Genomic DNA, 15,624 nt, shown 5'->3' on the forward strand with positions numbered 1-15,624 from the left:
TTATTGTCTATGCATAGTCACATTACCCCTACCTACATGTACATATTACCTGGACTAACCTGTTTATTGTCTATGCATAGTCACATTACCCCTACCTACATGTACATATTACCTGGACTAACCTGTTTATTGTCTATGCATAGTCACATTACCCCTACCTACATGTACATATTACCTGGACTAACCTGTTTATTGTCTATGCATAGTCACATTACCCCTACCTACATGTACATATTACCTGGACTAACCTGTTTATTGTCTATGCATAGTCACATTACCCCTACCTACATGTACATATTACCTGGACTAACCTGTTTATTGTCTATGCATAGTCACATTACCCCTACCTACATGTACATATTACCTGGACTAACCTGTTTATTGTCTATGCATAGTCACATTACCCCTACCTACATGTACATATTACCTGGACTAACCTGTTTATTGTCTATGCATAGTCACATTACCCCTACCTACATGTACATATTACCTGGACTAACCTGTTTATTATCTATGCATAGTCACATTACCCCTACCTACATGTACATATTACCTGGACTAACCTGTTTATTGTCTATGCATAGTCACATTACCCCTACCTACATGTACATATTACCTGGACTAACCTGTTTATTGTCTATGCATAGTCTCATTACCCCTACCTACATGTACATATTACCTGGACTAACCTGTTTATTATCTATGCATAGTCTCATTACTCCTACCTACATGTACATATTACCTGGACTAACCTGTTTATTGTCTATGCATAGTCACATTACCCCTACCTACATGTACATATTACCTGGACTAACCTGTTTATTGTCTATGCATAGTCACATTACCCCTACCTACATGTACATATTACCTGGACTAACCTGTTTATTGTCTATGCATAGTCACATTACCCCTACCTACATGTACATATTACCTGGACTAACCTGTTTATTGTCTATGCATAGTCACATTACCCCTACCTACATGTACATATTACCTCGACTAACCTGTTTATTGTCTATGCATAGTCACATTACCCCTACCTACATGTACATATTACCTGGACTAACCTGTACCCCCGCACATTGACTCAGTACCCCTACCTACATGTACATATTACCTGGACTAACCTGTACCCCCGCACATTGACTCAGTACCCCTACCTACATGTACATATTACCTGGACTAACCTGTACCCCCGCACATTGACTCCGTACCCTCTGTATATAGCCGCTTTATTGTATTGTTACTTTTTTAGTTTTAGTCTATTTTCTTAACTGCATTGTTGGTTTAGGGCTTGTATTCGGTGCATGTGGCAAATAACATTTGATTTGACCCGACAAAATGTGAGTCATAGATCTGTCGTTCTCATTGAATGCACGTCTAAAAAGCGATAGGTTCTATGTGCAGTATTTCTATGCTACTTAAGATTAGTTTTTGCGTCTTTTACATACGGTTTTGCTTCAATATCTTTTTGTATTTTTCACAGCGGTTTAAATGGTACAATGATTCTCTACATTATACTTGCTTGTTTTGTCACACAAACTGAAATTAGGCGTACTGTTTCGAATTTTAGCAACCAGGAAATGGCAGAGCAGTTTTCTGTATTGTACATCTTTAAATATTGTTCATTTATTTGACTGAGACACGCTCTGACAGAAAGACGCAGATAAAGCATCCGATCGAGCGGAACAGCACCTCTGTCTCAGTATGTGTAGCCCATGTATCTGATGCTGTCTTGTAAAAAGATTATGGCATGCCATACTCTTCTCGGCCAGACAGTATCAGATACATGGGCATCATATATTAAGGCAGAGGGGCGCCGTTTCGGTTGTTCAGATGCTTTCTCCGGTAAGATATTTTCAGCCATGCAAATTGAAGGGAAGTTGGCGGGTGCACAGTGTACTTTTTTTATTGTCCAAAATAATTCCTGCAATCATGCGGAAGTAACCTACTTTTTGAAAATACGTCATATCCAATAGTCTTAAGCAAATAAAAATTTGCCAAAATGTATATATTTTCTCCTGAAATAAAATCATTGAAAATACTCCATCAGAGCCACAGAGAGGATCATGATCTTATTATTATATTTAAATCAAGTGCATACAGTGATTTGTCCTTTAAAAGTTGCAGTGTACTACAGCACAGCTTGCATGGTGCGGCAGAGTTCTATGGCACGTTATTTAAGTGTCAACCACTGTTACCATTAATGCTATTTTGACCACCAGAGTGCATCTTTGAGAATCAGTTGATAGCCTTCAATAGTGGCTGTACTAGAGATTTTACAACCTTTTTTTGTAAGAACATGGTGTATGGGACTGATTTTAAGAAATGTTGCTTAATTTGCTTAATATTATGGCGTTTCTATTCCAAGAAAAGCGAAAAACCCTCTGAGTTTCCGTTAGGATGGAACGGAAAATATGGGGCTGTGCAACAGTAGGCTACAGTACTGGGCTATTTAGCTAAAGAATCCTGTGTCGTGCGGGCACGTGGGAGACCGGGGTTCAATTCCCCGATGGGGAGGAAGGAGTAGACAGTCCTTGTAAATAAGACTTTGTTCTTAATTGACTTGCCTAGTTAAATAAAGGTTACACTAAGAGCATAACATTTCTACACCCTAATTGTATAATTGCAGTACCAATACCCAAGACCTACACCACTTTTAACAGCACATTACTCAACACTAGTGAGACTCATGTCACCTACGGTAGGCCTACAGTATATGGAAAAATGTGACGTGACTCTCCACCAATAATTGCATAGAGGATTCTAAATTGAAAACCAAACGCCGCCTCATGGGTCTCCCAGTGGCGGCCGGTACAGGTATCGAACCTGCATCTGTAGCAACGCATTTTGCACTGTGATGCAGCTGCGCCACTCGGGACGCCCCATCCATAAATTATCAAAATACAGAGAGGTGTTGGTAAAGGTATATTGTCCTGCTATGGGCTATTCTAATACTGCACATGGTGTCCAGGTCAGGATAACCAAAACATTTCTTTAATAGAAAGAATGTTGGTACTTATTTATTTTGATCCAAAGCCATGAATGATTGAGTCACTCAGCTTTATGTAGGTGCTGGGCTATATGACTGTGCCATCAACTTGATCATATAGAATGATCTTTTGGAGGTTAATTATTTATTTTTTTAAACAATTAAAGTGAGCGATTTTGTAATCTGAATAATGCCCCAAATAATACTTGTAAAGGCCAAAAATGTATTTATGTTTTTAGAGGGAGAGAAACAATTGCCAACTGGGAGTCCCATAGGGCAGTGCACAAGGGCAGCTTGCCATAAAAAACCCAGGCTATGGTTTGCAACTGCACATGGGGACAAAGATCATACTTTTTGGAGAAATGTCCTCTGGTCTGATGAAATAGAAATAAAACTGTTTGGCCACAATGATCATCATTATGTTTGGAGGAAAAAGGGGGAGGCTTGCAAGCCGAAGAACACCATCTCAACAGTGAAGCACGGGGGTGGCAGCATCATGTTGTGGGGGAGCTTTGCTGCAGGAGGGACTGGTGCACTTCACAAAATAGATGGCAACATGAGGTAGCAATATCTCAAGACATCAGTCAGGAAGTTAAAGCTTGGTCGCAAATGGCTCTTCTCAATGGACAATGACCCCAAGTATACTTCCAAAGTTGTGGCAAAATGGCTTAAGGACAACAAAGTCAAGGTATTGGAGTGGCCATAACAAAGCCCTGACCTCAATCCTATAGAAAGTTTGTGGGCAGAACAGGAAAAAGCATGTGCGAGCAAGGAGGCCTACAAACCTGACTCGGGTACGCCAGCTCTGTCAGGAGGAATGTGCCAAAATTCACCCAACTTATTGTGGGAAGTTTGTGCAATGTTACTCAACATTTAACCCAAGTTTAAAAATTTAAAGGCAATGCTACCAAATACTAATTGGGTATGTAAACTTCTCACCCACTGGGAATTTGAAGAAAGAAATGAAAGCTGAAATCAATCACTCTATCTACTATTAGTCTGACATTTCACATTCTTAAAATAAAGTGGTCATCCTAACTGACCAAAGACAGGGAATTTTTACTCGGATTAAATGTCAGGAATTGTGAAACAGAGTTTAAATGTAATTGGCTAAGGTGTATGTAAACTTCTGACTTCAACTGTGTGATAGGCCTATTTGGCTTATATGATTATGATGGTCATACTGCTTCTTGACAGTGTCATAAAGTGTGTTTTCTTAGTCCAAGGGTGTGTTCGTAAATTCGATCTGGAGTGCAAGTGTGCTCTGGGCGTTAGTAAATTCAGAGTGTTGTGAGATTGTCTGTTCGTAAATTGGAGAGTTCAGAGCGCACTGGACGCTCTGGCCGAGCAGTAGGGTTGATCCAAGCTTTCTGACCTCACAACTGCAGTCAAACACCCAAGCTAACTGGCTAATCTGTTTTTCAAACCTGACCGTAATGTACTTGTTCTCTTGCTCAGTTGTGCATCGGGGCCTCCCACTCTTTCTATTCTGGTTCGAGCCAGTTTGCGCTGTTCTGTGAAGGGAGTAGTACACAGCGTTGGACGATATCTTTAGTTTCTTGGCAATTTCTCGCGTGGAATACCATCAGTTCTCAGATCAAGAATGGACTGACGAGTTTCAGAAAGTTATTTGTTTCTGGCCATTTTGAGCTTGTAATCGAACCCACAAATGCTAATGCTCCAGATACTCAACTAGTCTAAAGAAGGCCAGTTATATTGTTTCTTTAATCAGAACAACAGTTTTCAGCTGTGCTAACATAATTGCAAAAGGGTTTTCTAATGATCAGTTAACCTTTTTTAAAAATGATCAACTTGGATTAGCTAACACAACATGCCATTGGAACACAGGAGTGATTGTTGCAGATAATGGGCCTCTGTAAGCCTACAATAGTCATTTACAACATTAACAATGTCTACACTGTATTTATGATCAATTTGATGTTATTTTAATGGACAAAAAATGTGCTTTTCATTCAAATCTAATAAAAACATTTCTAAGTGACTTTTGAACGGTAGTGTTATACCTAGTTGATATTGGCTGCTAACATGAATGACTTTCAGCTCCAAATGCAGGTGTAAAATGCAGTTTATTTCTGTAGCCTATTTTGCGTCACCGTTTATGGCTGTAATGACAGGCTACATTTGTGCATAGATTTGCTGCGCGGGAGTCGCACGTTTTCTACCATTCCTTTTTGGGGGTCGCGGTCAAAGTTTGGAAACCACTGGGACACATGATAGTGGCTTGGATTTGGATTATAGTAATGGTATTTTGTATTTTTTTGCTCTCTTCTATTTTGACTGGAATTGTATTGGTCATTGTTAAGTGCAGTATTTATTCCAGTTCATAATAGTTTTGCAAAATACTCATTGGATTGGGCTGCTTTCCCTTGTTCTTGTAATAATTGCTCAATAAGTCTTGTGGGTGCCCTTAATTGTGTATTTTTTTGTGTGTTGTTGAGCACATGCCACCCAAAATGTCTGTGCGTGGCACTGATTTACTACAATATCAAAACTGAACAAACTTCCAAACAAAAGGAGACTTCTTGGTAGGGACACTAAACAATTGACTAAATGTGGGTTTTGACCCTTATGTAGGTGTGATAACCAGCCATAAAATATCAATCTCACAACAGGCATAAATGTGTCATGAGTGTTGTGACTATTATGGCAGGTTGACAGCTGTTATGACTGTGCCATAATGTGTTGTGACACTGGGTGTCAAGTAAAGTGTTATCAAATAATGCATTAATTTGTTGTTTACCATTCTCAGGGTGGAAACGTTTGCGTAGTTCACAACCAGCTACACTTGCGAGAAACAAATTTGGTTTATTTCATAACCATAATTTACAAGTTTAGTCCATTTTTTTCTTTGTCTTTTGTTTGGAGTGCTCCATGTGAGACATGAGCATGTCTGGTTTCTCTGTCCTGTTAATGTTGAGGGAGTGTGCATGGCTGTGCACACATATGTAGGAAAGTGCCTATTTGGGGATGTGATTTCTTATTGTTTTCACTCACCACTTCCAGCACTAATAAGCTGAGCTGCACCTTGCACAGTATGTCAATGAAGTCTTTATAAAATAGAATAAAGTACATCCATTGTGAATAATACGTTTCTCAATCTTCACCGTATTTGAAAAATACTCTTCCCCCTCGATAATCACCAAGCCTCGTTGTGAAATGTACACTGGTGTGGGAAAGTCTTAGGGGGCCAGGAATTGGCTAATTGATACAATGTTGCATGTTTGCACCTCTTCCAGATGTATCCAGCTGATTTGGTACAATGTTGCACTTCATTAGTGATAGACCTAGTTCAAGTCATGACAGATAGAAAGGGAGGCAGACAGGCGAAGTAGAGAGATGGATGTGATTTTTAAAGAACCTACATTTTCGCCAGGACATTCTCTGCTGTTTTTATTTGTCGGCTTTATGTATTTTTTTACACAGTTTTTACATTGGAAGTTATAGGCCTACTGCTGCATTGGCCTCTAGGCCAGGGTTCCCCAACTGGCAGCCTGCAGGCTGAATTTGGGGTGGTTTTATTTGGCCCCCAAGTTTTCTGAGCCATTAAAAAAAGATAATACTTTTTTGGGGGGGGGGGGGTTCTTCTTGCAGTCTACAAATGATTTGCAATTATCTTTCGGCACCCCAAACATACGCTCTAGAAAAAAGTGCCACGTGGCTGAATCTAGTTGATGATCCTTGCTCTAGACTATCTCCTGAGTTCCATGCATGCACTCATTTATTTAGCTGCCAATGGTTCACTCTGCTTCAGTGTCCATATGGCATATAGACACATTAGTTGAATTTTAACTTTTAGATTTCTATTATTTTAATTCAGATTTTTATGATAAACCAAGACACAGTGATTTTGTGAAACATGGCATGTGAAAATCCTAACTGGCATGTGAAAATCCTAACTGGCATGTGAAAATCCTAACTGGCATGTGAAAATCCTAACTGGCATGTGAAAATCCTAACTGGCATGTGAAAATCCTAACTGGCACGCAGATCGGTAAGATAAATTGTAAGCTTTTACCCCTTTTCCAGTTGGTAATAGTAGTCTTGTCCCATCGCTGTAACTCCTGTACCAGCTTGGGAGAGGAGCTACAGCGATGGGACAAGACTACTATTACTAATTGGAAAAGGGATAAAAGCTTGGCCTAGAACCCTGGCCTAGAGGCCAATTTATCTTACCAATCTGCGTGCCAGTTAGGATTTTCACATGCATGTTTCTCAAAATCAGGAGATAAAAGAGTGATCATAAAAGAGCAAGGATCATCAACTAGATTCAGCCACGTGCCACTTTTTTCTAGAGCGTATGTACCGACTCGGGAGAGGCAAAGGTCGAGAGCCATCCTCTGAAGCACAACCCTGCCAAGCAGCACTGCTTTTTGACACACTGCTCGCTTAACCTGGAAGGCAACCGCACCAATGTTTTGTAGAAAACACCGTACAAGTGGCTAGATTGCGATGGGAAAAGGATGGGCCAGCCAAACCCTCCCCAATGCTTGGCCAATTGTGCGCCGCCTCATGGGTCTCCTGGTCATGGCTGGCTGTGACACAGCCTGGGATTGAACCCAGGTCTGTAGTGACACCTCAAACACGGCGATGCAGTGCCTTAGACCACTGAGCCACTTGGGAGGCCAGGAAACTTGAAACTCGCATGCCCCCTATGAAGTGATTTGTTTAACAATGACATGACAACATCATGACTGGTTGTTTAAAAGGTAATACAGTTTTACAGTTAAATTACATGTCTTTACTATAAAACTCATTTAAAATGTCCCTTTAAAAAGAATGTGCTCCAGCTGATTGCTATCTGTATGTGTGCCAGCATTTGTGCTATGATGATGGTGACTGTTGCTTTGAACAAATGCTAGATACTCTTACATTTTGGCCATTACTTTTACTTGAAGGTTAAATATTACAGTTGTCTGTCCTGATTCATAATGGGAAGGATTAGTTTCCCTGTAGAGATGAGCCAGTAGGTCGGTGATAATGCATCAGAGGCAACAGTTGGAAGCAGTCAAGGTTCCTAAAGCCCAGAGGATTAAATCAAAAGTTTGACCTAATCACATGAGCAATCTGTTTTTTTTATTGCATCTCTTGTGCTTCTGTCAGACATAATGTTCCTGGGTGATGCTCTTGACTAGACTAGGCCAGTCCATCTGTTGTAGTGTGTGCCCCCGTTTCTCCCAGGGAGTAGCCTATTTGAGGTGGTTGGCTAATCCACAATAATATATGCATACTGTATGACTTCAAAGGAGAGACAAGCAGCTGTTAGAGTGGTTTGGGTTTGTTCCTACTTGATACTTTTAGATTCCGTTGTCTCTCTGGGGTTTGGTAAGGGAAGTGTAGAGTAAAATGTGAACTGAAACACTTGCTCTTTAACCACACATTCTAGCGTGCTAAAACATCCATCTTTAAGTCCTAAAAGAGCAAAAGCATTCCACTTATTCAGATTTCCATTTGTATTTCAATACTATCTTTCAAAACTGCTTTCAGGTGAAATGAACATTTCTCAGATAGTGATATTTATGAAAAGGTCTTAAATGTCTTAACATTTTCAAGTGTCATTTAAACTGGAAATGTAATGACTTATTTTCATTCTCAGCATGCAATATCTGTTTCCAAAAAAAGGAACTGCTTTCACCCTACTCTAAGCAGTCCTTTAAAATGAAAAGGGAAGTGAGATTAGGTATCTTTACCTTAGTAATGTTGTGCTCCTTAGATTCTGAGGACACATTTGAGCTGTATCTTAGAGTTGTGGTTTTATTTTTCCAGCAAACTCCTATCGAAGGTCAGGAAAAAACAAAAATATGAATGTGTCATTAGTCTCCCAAAGTGCAGAGACTTCTTGAATAAAAAGCCACATTTTCCAGACTTTTGTCCACCTGTGTTTTTAAGGTGTCTTCTGTGCATACTCAGTCCAAGGGAAGAGTAGCTGTTCTCGTCTGGGCTATTTTTCTGCATAACATTTACCCATGTTAATGTGCTTCCTTACCCCTGTTAAATTGTGCCTACTGGGGCACCTCTGCCTCTCAAACTAGATTCACCCGGGTGCAAATACTTTTCCAAAACATGAAAGTATGCTATGACACACTCCTACTGCAAAGGCACAATGTTTAAATTACCAGCAGTTAGTCTAAGAAATGTACATTCAGTCGGGCAATAAATGGGACCATCAGATGTTTAGAACTGAAGATGTTTTGGGAGTTCAGGAGGCACTTAACATTTGAAATTCAAAATAAATCAGGCCTATGCAGTTTGCTGTAGCATTGTTTCTTATTCTAGCAGAAATAACTGAATTGTAGGCTACGTTTTGAGATATATAAAAATGTTTTCCCATATTGATTTCATTTATCTAATATTTTCATGTGAATAATTACGAAGAGTATTCTGTCAATGGACTTCTAGATCTATAGCTATATTATAATGAATATTGTGCGCTCCTTCTATGGTCATTTGCTAATGCTAATTGCTACTGCAATGATCTATTTCCCATTACACCCTAACACACTTGCTGTTGGGACATGTTAACAAACCTACAGTACATAGCTTTGAGAAATTCTGAATTATCCTGGTCAATGATTAATTGTTCTTTGGATTGGTAGGATTCATCTTTGTATTTATAATTTAGTGAAATGTAAAGGATACTTTCATAAAGTTTTAGTTCAGTTTTAGTTTTGTCCACTCGAGGGTGCCAATACAGTGTCGAGGCCATCAGCACATCCCCTCTCACCCCCGAAGCACTGGACTGTAGTGCACTGACACTCTTTCTATTGTTTTTCATGCTTTGCACTTCTTGTACATATTCTCTTGTTTTTTTTTCCCCCCTCTGAATTCCCGGCAGATGACGTTCCGCTTCCCTGCCGCCTGGCTGACAATGTTCGACGCACTGCTTATTCTCATGCTGATCCCTCTTAAGGACAAAGTGGTGGACCCCATCCTCAAACGCAGAGGCCTGCTGCCCTCCTCCCTCAAGAGGATCGCAGTGGGGATGTTCTTCGTTATGTGTTCAGCTGTGGCGGCTGGTGAGTGGAGTACAAACCCTTACTTATTCCGTGGCATGTCTAGAGAGACTTTAATTGTAGTTCATGCTAGTAAATCTTCCATTTAAACCACCTAACATCCTCTTCAAGCCACAGTTTCATAATTTCATACTGTTCACTATGATATGTCCCACATTTAAAAGTGTCACATGTTAGGGAAAAACCCAACTCCTTGATCTCACATCTCTCAATGATCTGTGTGCGGTTCCTTATTCTGTGGGGGACATTACTGGTAGATGTCAGGACCAATGATGTGTATCAACCCTAGATGACTGACAGGGTGTGCTGTTTGAAGCCACTGCGCAGCCATTTTGTGTTCTCTTCCATTGTAAAAAAATAAATTGGAAGCTATAGAAATGCATTTATTAATGTCTATTCATTTTTGACAAGTATATTCTATTAGACACCTTAATGCATGTTTAAAAAATTATACGGCGAACAGCGCGACTATAAGCTCAATGTTAAATTCAATTCTCCTTAATATCATATTTGAGCCAATATATTAAGTGAACTGAACATGAATAAAAAACATTAAAAAATAACAAAAGCATATATTTGTACTAATGTTACTTTCCCTTACTACAACAAAGAAATATGTAAATGCATGTAATTTTGTTCTTAACATTTTATTGAAATACTGCAGAATTCCATGAATTGCTATGGGAGGGACTGCTCCTTCTGGGAAATGCCAATATGGCACTGTCGTTGGCCATTACATAGCATCAGCAATCCAGGGTTTATACACATCATTGGTCAGGATTCATGAGGCAAACAGGACGAGCAAGCCTGTAGTGAAGATGTCATAATACCAGGCACTGTGGCAGGAAGATAAAATAAATCGACAAGCCACTCTGATTTTGGATGAGGGTGCTTTGTAATTTTTCTAAAACAATACATGTATTACTAGTAAAAAGTAACTAATGTGGTATATTGATTGATTACATTTGTGACCGGAGTCTTTTAACCATAGTATCACAGAAAAAACTAATGTTCACCTGCCCATTTAAAGGCGGGAGGTTACGTGGTAGTGTGACGCTGTTTGTGCCTGTGAGATTGAGTCTGACTAATAGAAGCGCTGTCTTCTCTTCCCTAGCTGTTGAAATTCAAACATAGAAAAACAACCTGGCTTGTGAACAAAACCATGTAAATAGTCAAACACAAGGACAGTCTGACTTCAGTAGGCATTAGTTTCAAGTAAATTAAACCAACTTTTATGCATGTGTTCAGCGCTTCTAAAAATGAATATTTTACTCCATTCTTCACATGTGCACAGCCCCCAGCCAGGTAGTGTTGCAGCGTTAGGTGGAAAAGGCTATGTAGGATTCGTAGGTCTTTGACTTTGTGCAAATTATTTTTTTATTTTTTTATTTACCAGCTTTGAAACAAAACTGAGGAAATACTTTGAAAACAGCTACTGCAACATTTATTTGACTATAAATGTGATCATACATAACAATTTGTATTCACAAATGCGAGTACTATGGAGCCCTGACCACCCGCTAATGTGGATGGTGAAAGACATTTTACCCACCAATTCCAAAATCATCTCGCAGGTGTTAATTTTAGACCCTGCTTACCCTGAAAAACGATTGTAACCATTTCCCTGTTTGACCACTAGGTTTTATGGGTATTATGACTCATACTGTGGTACTCTGTTGCTTGGCTTTATTTTAGCAGTATGTGGATGATGTTTCAACATAGTTTAAGGAGGTAAAGGGCAGGCAGCCAGGGATCATTTCGCAAAAATCCTAAACATTCATAGACCTGACAACTGGGGGGTGTGTTTTAAGTCTTGCAATGCGTTTGGTTCTTAAAATGGTAAACAGTTTCCAAACAGAGCAAACGAAACAGGGAAGGGACCTACTTATTAATAGAAACTTGTTTTTGTTTGGAGTAAACGGCTTCTGTTGCATAACGGACTGTGGATTATCTTTTGAAATAAAGTTTAATCAAATTCATTTGAATTGACAGTTTGACATTTCAATTTGGAATAAAATCTATTTTTTTAAATGTATTATTATGTGAAGACTGAATAGCATATATTCAGGCAAAAACATTTTGAGTGAGACGAGCCTAAAGTCAGCGAAAATAGCTTTTCTCAAATCAGTGGCACGCTTGAGAACCAAATGCACATTTCATTTTATTTTTCGCTCCAGCATAATGAGCACTTTAAATGTGTTTGTGTCCACTATGACATTTGGGATATTGAATCCTGTCTTCACAGCTGAATACTGTTAACAACTATTTGTAGAGGATAATTAATATCTAGTGTGGCGTAAAATATTTCATTTACAGTAGCATTAAACAACACCCCCACAAACGCAGTCCTGGTAGTCAATGCTTTGTTCTTGTAGTTATTACATTTATATTCTGCTGTATTTCTGTGTCATAGTGGATAGAGGGATAGTGATCCAGAGGCTTTAGCTAGCTGGTACCCCGTGTGGGGATGTCATCAGAGCCTAATGAAAGCCCCAGAGAAACAGCCCCTCGCCAGAGACAGAGCGGCTTGGCTGGATCCCACTCACTACTGCAGCATCGTCATTAATAAACCACAGCCAACCACAGGCACTCTGCAGGAGCATCTACTTACCAACTTTGTGTGTGTGTGTGCACGTGCACACAAGGTATTGTAGGTAGGCAGGAAAGATCTTTATTTTAGCCTGTCTGATGAGACAGAACTTCAACAGCACCAGTGGAAAAAGTGTTTGTTTTGTTTGCCATTGTAAAGTTATATTAACCACTTTTAATTAGGTTATTCTTTGGACACAGTGCTGTCTAGATGCTCACTATGTCATTTATTATTGAGTATATATACTGAGCTTAAAGTATTGGGACAGTGACAAATGGTTTGTTGTTCTGGCTCTGTACTCCAGCACTTTGGATTTGAATGATACAATGACTGAGATTAAAGTGCAGAGTGTCAGCTTTAATTTAACAGTATTTTCATCCATATTGGGTGAACTGTTTAGAAATTACAGCACTTTTTGTACATAGTCTCCCCATTTTTAGGGGGCCAAAAATTATTGGGACGAATTCAATATAATAAGTAGTCAAAAGTTTAGTATTATGTCCCATATTCATAGCATGCAATGATTACATCAAGCTTGTGACTTTATGGACTTGTTGGACGCTTTATCTGTTTGTTTTGGTTGTGTTCGATTATTTTGTGCCCAATAGAATTTTGCTGTAATTTCTAAACGGTTCACCCGATACAGATGTGAATACCCTCAAATTAAAGCTGACAGTGTGCACTTTAACCTCATGATATTGTATCATTTCAAATCCAAAGTGCTCGAGTACGGAGCCAAAACAACAAAACATTTGTCAATGTCCCACTACTTTTGGAGCTCACTGTATTTATTTCAGATGTTGGAAGGCTTTTTTTTCCAGCCTTTTATTTACCATAAGAACATTTTAAAAGGAAATCGCATCACTTGAAAGTAGAGCGAAGAAAAAGCTTGAATATTTCAGAAACAATTTGGTTTATGGCAGCGCAGCATCATCTACTGTGGCCATTGGTCACACAGAGGACATGGAAGTGGTGAATGCTGCACAACTCCTTTACTATACCCTGCATGTTCCCACCTCTTCATACTGCATCACTGTGGTTAGACAGTACTCCCACTGGCATATCTATGAAATACTCTCTTTTAATGTATAAGACAGCAAATCACAGAGACATTATAGTATATTCATTACTTTTGGAAACACTATGTCCTATACTTTTCATTGTCTGTAACATGCTATGTTCCCCTTCGGCGAGGGCTTTTAATTCTATTGAACGTTGGTACTCTGTTACTCCTGCTAACCATTATATTAAAGAAGCCTTCGCCCTCTGCTTCCTTTAACTCATCTCCTAGTGTATAGATGGGGAACACTGTAGGATAACTGACCTCATGATCAAATCAAATTTATTTATATAGCCCTTCGTACATCAGCTGATATCTCAAAGTGCTGTACAGAAACCCAGCCTAAAACCCCAAACAGCAAACAATGCAGGTATAAAAGCACGGTGGCTAGGAAAAACTCCCTAGAAAGGCCAAAACCTAGGAAGAAACCTAGAGAGGAACCAGGCTATGTGGGGTGGCCAGTCCTCTTCTGGCTGTGCCGGGTAGAGATTATAACAGAACATGACCAAGATGTTCAAATGTTCATAAATGACCAGCATGGTCGAATAATAATAAGGCAGAACAGTTGAAACTGGAGCAGCAGCACAGTCAGGTGGACTGGGGACAGCAAGGAGTCATCATGTCAGGTAGTCCTGGGGCACGGTCCTAGGGCTCAGGTCCTCCGAGAGAGAGAAAGAAAGAGAGAATTAGAGAGAGCATATGTGGAGTGGCCAGTCCTCTTCTGGCTGTGCCGGGTGGAGATTATAACAGAACGTGGCCAAGATGTTCAAATGTTCATAAATGACCAGCATGGTTGAATAATAGTAAGGCAGAACAGTTGAAACTGGAGCAGCAGCATGGCCAGGTGGACTGGGGACAGCAAGGAGTCATCATGTCAGGTAGTCCTGGGACATGGTCCTAGGGCCCAGGCCAGTTGAAACTGGAGCAGCAGCATGGCCAGGTGGACTGGGGACAGCAAGGAGTCATCATGTCAGGTAGTCCTGGGGCATGGTCCTAGGGCTCAGGTCCTCCGAGAGAGAGAAAGAAGGAGAGAATTAGAGAACGCACACTTAGATTCACACAGGACACCGAATAGGACAGGAGAAGTACTCCAGATATAACAAACTGACCCTAGCCCCCCGACACATAAACTATTGCAGCATAAATACTGGAGGCTGAGACAGGAGGGGTCAGGAGACACTGTGGCCCCATCCGAGGCCACCCCCGGACAGGGCCAGACAGGAAGGATATAACCCCACCCACTTTGCCAAAGCACAGCCCCCACACCACTAGAGGGATATCTTCAACCACCAACTTACCATCCTGAGACAAGGCCGAGTATAGCCCACAAAGATCTCCGCCACGGCACAACCCAAGGAGGGGGCGCCAACCCAGACAGGCTGACCACAACAGTGAATCAACCCACCCAGGTGACGCACTCCCCCCCCAGGGACGGCATGAGAGAGCCCCAGTAAGCCAGTGACTCAGCCCCCGTAACAGGGTTAGAGGCAGAGAATCCCAGTGGAAAGAGGGGAACCGGCCAGGCAGAGACAGCAAGGGCGGTTCGTTGCTCCAGAGCCTTTCCGTTCACCTTCCCACTCCTGGGCCAGACTACACTCAATCATATGACCCACTGAAGAGATGAGTCTTCAGTAAAGACTTAAAGGTTGAGACCGAGTTTGCGTCTCTGACATGATGTAACTATATAGGGAACACACACCATAGGACACAGACAGATGTGTAGCTGTGTATCAGCCATAGTGGTATGTTGCCCCGGGCACAGCTAGCATCAACACTGCCTTGCACACCTGCCATCCTCCGTTCACAGGGCTGCCATCCTCCGTTCACAGGGTTGGCATCTATCGCTATGCCGACCTGCTCTTGTTGAGTTGTGAACCACAACGCTGGCCCTCACCACATGGTGTGGGAAACATGCCAAAGAAGCTTTGACATTGAATTTAAGGCCAATGAC

The 15,624-nt window shown here is 40.7% G+C and overlaps 1 protein-coding gene across 1 annotated transcript in view; it reads left to right on the forward strand.

Annotated features, from left to right (window-relative positions):
- Positions 1 to 15,624, forward strand: part of LOC115111532 (solute carrier family 15 member 4-like) — a 54,858-nt gene that overhangs the window by 14,296 nt on the left and 24,938 nt on the right. Inside the window, 1 exon segment of the mRNA XM_029637678.2 lies at positions 9,846 to 10,026. Coding sequence (XP_029493538.2) covers positions 9,846 to 10,026 — 181 coding nt within the window.

The sequence above is a fragment of the Oncorhynchus nerka genome, linkage group LG27 (genome assembly GCF_034236695.1).
Source record: "Oncorhynchus nerka isolate Pitt River linkage group LG27, Oner_Uvic_2.0, whole genome shotgun sequence".
NCBI lineage: Eukaryota > Metazoa > Chordata > Actinopteri > Salmoniformes > Salmonidae > Oncorhynchus > Oncorhynchus nerka.